Source organism: Tinamus guttatus, unplaced genomic scaffold, assembly GCF_059628265.1.
Source record: "Tinamus guttatus ecotype Peru unplaced genomic scaffold, ASM5962826v1 Tinamus_guttatus_pri_ptg000208l, whole genome shotgun sequence".
Classification (NCBI taxonomy): domain Eukaryota; kingdom Metazoa; phylum Chordata; class Aves; order Tinamiformes; family Tinamidae; genus Tinamus; species Tinamus guttatus.
In genome coordinates, this window is record NW_028288742.1 from 10,318,173 (window position 1) to 10,324,946 (window position 6,774).

The following is a 6,774-nucleotide window of genomic DNA, read 5'->3' on the forward strand; positions in this document are numbered from 1 at the left end:
TTTATAATAATGTCCTGATTATAATAATTCAACCACTGGTAACTTTCTCCATAAAAATATTAAATGACTTTAAACACTTTCTCTTCACCTTTATCTTCGACTGTAAATTATAAGTAGTCAGGCCACCGATTTCTCTTTTAGAAAAAGCTAAAAAGACTTTTTTTCCCCCCCATGGCAATAATCTACTTCTGTGTTTAAATTAATAATTCACACTACAAGATATTAAGCTGTCCACGACAGTGTTACTTTTGCTAACAATGCCACTTAAATCCCCAAGTGTTTTAAGCAGAATTACAGTACTGAGCAGGCATATTCAAGTCTTCATGATTAGAAAACCTTATACACTGAAAAAAGCATGATTCATTCATTAGCATTAAAACCCCATCAAGTCTTACTGGATGGCAGGACACCCCTGCTTCTAACAAACTGCTCTCCATTTTGCAGAAAATACTCTTTTTCCCTGTTCTCTGGAAATTTATATTTATGAGCTAAATTAGTACTTTGAGTAGCAGAAAGGTAGTGAGAAAATTCTTTAAAAAAATACTTCAAATATTAGCAAAAATGCTCCTCTAATAACATCTTTATTAGCCTAGCATGAATGCCCCATGGAAAATGCCTCATAGTTTCTTCATCCAATTACTACAGCTATAAAAGGGAAACAAAATATTTAGAAATTAGCAAAAAATACTTTAATTAGGCCTAAATGAAAGACGTGCAGAATTGTGTCTGCTTATTGTTTCCAAGAGGCATCACAATTTAGTCTGATTAACAGCAGGCAGCATCTGACAGGATACTAACACTGAGCTTAAATAGGATATAGCAAAAAAGCTAGACGTCGTCGGTGCACTCGCTGCAGTTAAACTGTAACACACACACACGCACACAAAAAAGAGCGTTTCTGTGAGCTTATTGGGGACTCTGGGTTCCTTTTACTTGGTTTTAATGGGTTCCCGCTCCAACCATCGCACCCTGACTTTTTGCTTATAGTGATACTCCTTTAGAAAGTCTTGCAACATTGAAGGTAGAGGAAGGTCATCGATGCCGTCGTACGTAGTGCACCTGCAGATCACCGCCCGGCAGATATACTGCAGGCTGAAAGGGAAGGTCCTGTTCAGGGACACAGTGAGTAACGGTTCAAAGAACATGCAAGAGCTGGGGTCCTTGTAGTGCTCCAGGAGGCCCGTGACCGTGGAGGAGTGGAACACGCAGGGGTCGTGGGCGTCGAAGCTGAAGTTGTGGTTCCACTGCTCGATGCGCGCGTGCAGGGAGCGGTTGTAGCGGCGGAAGCTCACCGAGAAGAGGTAGTCCTCCTGCGCCGAGTCCCTGAGCAGGAAGGTGCCCTCGGGCTTGCCCTCCAGAAGCGCTTCCGCCTCGTAGCGGTCCATGACGCCCCAGTAGCAGGGGTTCCCCGTGATCTGGAGCAGGTCTGGCACGAGGCAGTGGATGTAATCGATCTGAGTGTGCACCTTCCACGCGCCCTGCCTGCTGACGTGGCCGTGGCTCTCCCCCGACGCCTGGCGCTGCTTCTGCCTGCGCGACTGCAGGCAGAGCGTCGTCGTGTCCTCTTCCGAGTCGCAAGTTCCTGGCGGTGGCACGTTTTTGTCCCCCGTCAGCTCAGTCATACCGGGGGCTAACTTTGGTCCTAGTTTATATAATGGATTAACCTGTGCTGTAGCTTCAAAAGTGTGTATTTGGGCATTGGGAGGGGGGTCAACCCCTTCTTCGATACTGAGTCTACGTCTCTCTCTGAGCCTGTCCTCCTCATCCTCTGTAGAGACCAAGGAAGGATCAAACGTATCAAAGAAGGTTGAATGTGGACTCACGGGAGCTGTGTGTTGCTTAATGAGATGCCACTTCTGAGCCAGATCTGAGCCTGCAGGAAAAGGGCATTTCTCAAGCATTAGTTCAGAGAGATGGATTTTTCTTTTGTTAGAAAATAGAGGTTTAGATTGTTTGCTGTAAGTTCTCATGGGAAAACATAGACCAACAGTATCTTGTAGACGCTGCCGCAGAGAACGGCTCCCTACTGTCCTGTTTGATACCGTATCCATATCATGGACGGAACTCACCCCATACCTTCTCTCCCTCCTCTGCAAACTGCTTCGTGTTCTGCCAAACCTCTTCTCGGTATCCAAGGAGCTCTGGGTTTTGGTAGAGCAGGAATGTTTCTTCTTCCCACCCCAAGGAGCATGCCGAGAGTACGAGTCCCTTCGAGCAAGTCTAGCTCCTGTGGTGACACACGAGTCGTTCTCTTTCTCAATGCTTATTTCGACTATCTGAGGAATTTCAGTGACACAGTTTGGGTTTCGCCTTGCCGAATTCTTTGAAGGGCTCAAGCCTAACTGCAAAGCAATGTTTTCTCTCAGAGGGCTGCTGGGCTGCTGCTGAGCCACATCAGTTATCTGGACAGCTTTCTCTTTAACTGACGAACAACTGCTGGAGTTCACAAGTACATTTTCATTCTGGCTTCCACCTTCATGACTGAAGAGGTTCTGGCATCTGTATTTGAAATTGTTCCACATCTTTCCCACTTTATCCATGGATTAGATGATCTAAATTCAAGAGGAGAAAAAAATATTAAAACGCAATCTTTGAAAATAAGAATACATCCTCAGTTATCAATTAAGTTATGAGGCACAGTTTCCTTAATCAAACCTACATTTGAAAAGAGTGCCCTAGTTTTTAGGCAGTTATGTAGCATCAACATGCATCACATAACATCATTTGGACACTTGGAAAACCAGCAGAAAGAAAATGTTCGGGAGATTACAAACATCTTATTCAAGAACAGGCTCTCCCATTACTCTATAGGATCATTAAAAATGTCATTAGGACTGCACTGAATTTGATGGACACTCTGGATCACACAATCACAAGCTCTTCATTTTAGGTGCCATATGTACAGTATGACTCCCTGATGAGCTTCCATGGAGCAGCAATAAAACAAGCCCTGAAAAAGAACAATTCAGATCACCTCCAAACAGGAGAGCAGTTAGTGAAACCCAACAAGCTCACTGCCAATTTCCCTGTGCAGCATCTCAGAGGGAAAGCTCCAGCCAACAGGTTTCAAGCTGTACCTGACTGTGGAGGGAAGGTACTACAAATGAGGCATTTGACAGGAGGGAAGGCAGGGAAAAAAAAAAGGAGGAGACCAAAGACAGCAAAATACCAGGAAAGCTTTATCATACATTAAAAGCCATAGATATAAAAGAAAAAAGTAAGCCTGGTGGTTACTTCTTAGTAAGTCGTGAAAGAGTCCAGGAAGCTGTTATATTTAGCCAGAGCTTTTAAAAAGAAAGCAATTCTGCAACAGAGACACGATGACAGTGATTCACAAAGATACAGTAAAAAGATAAAAATATTAGCACTGTGTTTTGTGCCTGCTCCTTTAGAAACCAAGTTTGGTAATTTGAACAGGGCTGCCAAAACACAGGACTGCCCTAGGACACACAGAAACGGGCTAATTCCGTACTAAGAAAAAGTCAGGCTGTGCCAAGCTAAATTAGATCTAATTATGTTCTGAGAAAAGTGCTAAATTGATAAAGAATTAAGACATATCACCTTATTTAACCCTTAATGGAAACTGTGTTTTAGGGATACGTATTATTTTGAGGAACCATTCCTCTGTTGCTGCAGTCCTCCTTCTGTACACAACTAGGGACCTAACGCAGGGAACAAGCCCACTGGGTCTCACGAGATTATCGGGAAGATGATAAACAGGTAGGCAGTACTCAGACCCCATCCAGAAGTCCCTCAAAATAGAAGCATGGCCATAAGCCTATGATTTTATTAGGGTATCTACTGAGACTGAGAAAAAAAGTCAGCTTACATGAGAATCCTGATAAAGGGATCGTGAAGGGGAACCACCAACCAGCTGCTGTGAGAGCAGAAAGCAAGAGCAAAGAAATTTTTTTAAATCCTTCCCTCTCCCTCCCTTCTCAGATGCTCCAACAAAAGCAGCAAGACGGGTATCTATATCTAACGATATGAAATAAACCTTGGGACCTTAGTGTGGATCAGACAAGTAGATAAAAGGAGAAGGAGGGATAAAAGGAGAAGGGGGGAAGTCAAATCCTCACATTCTCTGGAGACTGCTGGTACAGGTTACCTAGAACACAGTGCTAAGAATAGCATGAGCAACAGGCAAGAAGTTATTAAAAGGGGAGACAACATTTAAAGTAAGTTTTAGACAAAGAAAAACTTTCAAAGAGAAATGGTATATTTAAAAGACCTCAGAGTGCTGTGCAGATGCACAAGTGAGAGTGTGCAGAGACACAAGCAATGTCCTTCAGATTAAGAAATATTCTTGATTTAGGCTTTTCTTTAGCAACTCCAGGCCAAGCTGGGGGCATATGGAGAGCCTGCTCTGAGCTGCAGAATGGGCTCACCCCATCCCCTACGGATCTGTGAGGGCCCTGCAACCACCCTCACCCCATCACAAGCACCATGAAGTGCCTCCAGGCACCTGTGGTGCCTCCCGCCACATCCCCACGGACCAGGAGGCAGCCCCTGCCTGATGGCCACCAGCCTGCCCCTACAACAAGGCCAAGTTCCACCTAGATTTCTTTCAAGAGGTATATCCATTTGTTTCTTCTCCACTACCCGGCCATCAAGATATACAAGTTTATTTTTGCAACACCTACTAATGCTGTCAAATTCAGCAGTAAACTAGCAAAGAGGCTTAGCTTTTTGGGGCTGAGGGACATAAGGGAAGGGACACTAGATAATAAAGATGGACATCTTTGTTCCCTTGGACAATCAGGCTAAAAACAGCAAATATCTTTGAGATAACCAACCAGAACTGCATTTCTGACCACATAATCACACACGATTTAATATAACATTTATTCTCAAGTTGGTCACACTACTGCAGTTAGTCTGGACAATTAGGTTAGAATGTCTTTAGACTGCTATAAAGGTTGAAAGTCATCTAATTCACCCAAGAATCCAATATACACGCCAACCCCCTTCCTCCTCCCATTCCACAGATTTGGAACAGAACACAGCTGGCACTTTCCAAAAGTTTAAATTTAAAGGTTAACTACTCTTTGGCCTTACTCAAGAGAATATGGATACCCCTCTTACCCAGCAAAGCATATGAGTCACTGTATCTTGTCTCGAGAATATACCTCAGCATGAGCCTGCTAGGTTCTGTTTCTGAGCCGCGGACAACATGATTCCTAAAAAAAAAAGAGAGAGTATTACGGTAAGCTGTTAGAATACCTTTTCGTTTAGATATTTAAAATTTATCACCGATATCAGAACGCTTTTAATTATTGTATTTTTATTTATTTTTGTAATTATATTTTAAACATGTACATAGAAGAGGCTACTCATTTTATACTTGCTCTGCCTATTAATATAAACAAAAATCTTCTTTTTTTAAAATGCTCCATTACCACATTTGGGAGACAGAATCTGGGGGAGGAGCAGGGAATGAAGCTCGAGAGAGGAGTGAAGCTGCAGCACCTGGATCAGAGAGCCAGGCACAGGGCCCTTACCCAGGCCTGCAAAAGAGCTTTCCACCCATGGTGGTGCCCAGCCCGGAGCCGTGGCTCCCAGACTGCGGGTGGCAATGCCACGAGATCACCTCACGCTGCCTTGTTTCCAGCTGCCACCTCGCATCAAAAGGCAGCTAAAAATACCCACTTCTCTAATATTACTTTTCCAGGTAAGCAACTGTTGCACTTGCCACCGGGATGGTATATGATTGTGGAGCAAGAGGAATATGAACCAGGATTCTAAAAATGGGAGAGTAAGTGGAATACAAGTCCTTCATTAAAATGAGTATGTGAGCACTTCCTAAAAATAATAAGCACATTGTTTTGCAGAAATCCAAGAGCAGTTTAGGGACTTAAAAGCATGTGCCCACATCAGTATCAGAATTATAGCAGGAACAGAAGGCTAACTTGCTTCTCAACCCAAGAGGAGTAGTAAGGAATAGAATACATTAATTTATGCTGCTGATTTACATGGAAACGGAAAGAAAAATATTTTAATATGGTATGAATTTACAGGAATAAACACCATGAGGATGACGAGTCACATTCAGGTACTAATGAATATTGGAAGCTAATTTTCCTAGGCAGAAACTTCAAAGTAATGGCAGAAAAGTACTAAGCATTTTCCATTTCTACTCACCTGAGAAGCACTAAAAAACCACCCTAAAATACCCTTTAAGCCAAGCCCTATGATTACCATAAAACAGCTCCAAAGAAGTAGGTTCCTTCCTAAAACACAGAGTTGCAAGTACAGAACCTTGGTTTAATTTTAAGTTTATGCCAAAGGCAAGAGAATTTCATTTCTGCAACTTTAACATTTATTGTATATCAGTTTCTTCTTTTCTATTATGTTGCTAGCAAGCCTACAATATACAAGACAATAAGCTCTATTATATTTGATTCAGAGGAAAGCTCTTCACAGAGCAAAGATGAGCCAGGACACTCCTCAGTGAGCACCACACACTGTCAGGTCACTCAGGCTTCCAAGCACACACCTTGGACTGCAATTTGGAACTGCACTCCAAATAACCAGAAATGCCTTGGTTTTCCTGAGCTCAGGTGGCAAAGGGGCTGCACACCAAATACTTTGGCTAATGGTAAGTCTGAAAAGGACAGAGACGCTTTTCTTAAGTGTCAAACCAAGCAGTGCCAGGCAATCTAATGATTTCCTACTTGCTTAAATTAAAGTGCAGCAGAGTTGCAGTTCAACAGATTTCCTCTTGCAGCACTAACGTTGATGTACAAATTACCTCTGAAAAGGCCCTAAAGCCAT

At 43.0% G+C, this 6,774-nt stretch overlaps 1 protein-coding gene across 1 annotated transcript; it reads right to left on the reverse strand.

The window, feature by feature from the left end:
- Window positions 1–263: 263 nt before the first annotated feature.
- On the reverse strand, window positions 264–5,179 carry SOCS5 (suppressor of cytokine signaling 5). The gene is made up of 2 exons (XM_010212207.2): window positions 5,086–5,179; window positions 264–2,552 (listed from the first exon to the last, which is right to left on the reverse strand). Exon 2 carries the CDS (start codon window positions 2,538–2,540, stop codon window positions 930–932), a length of 1,611 nt encoding a protein of 536 aa, XP_010210509.2. The 5' UTR covers window positions 2,541–2,552; window positions 5,086–5,179; the 3' UTR covers window positions 264–929.
- Between the last annotated feature and the right edge of the window lie 1,595 nt (window positions 5,180–6,774).

Coding starts and splice junctions, on each gene's coding strand:
- SOCS5 (XM_010212207.2), bottom strand. CDS start 2,540: ATGGATAAAGTGGGAAAGATGTGGAACAATTTCAAATACAGATGCCAG.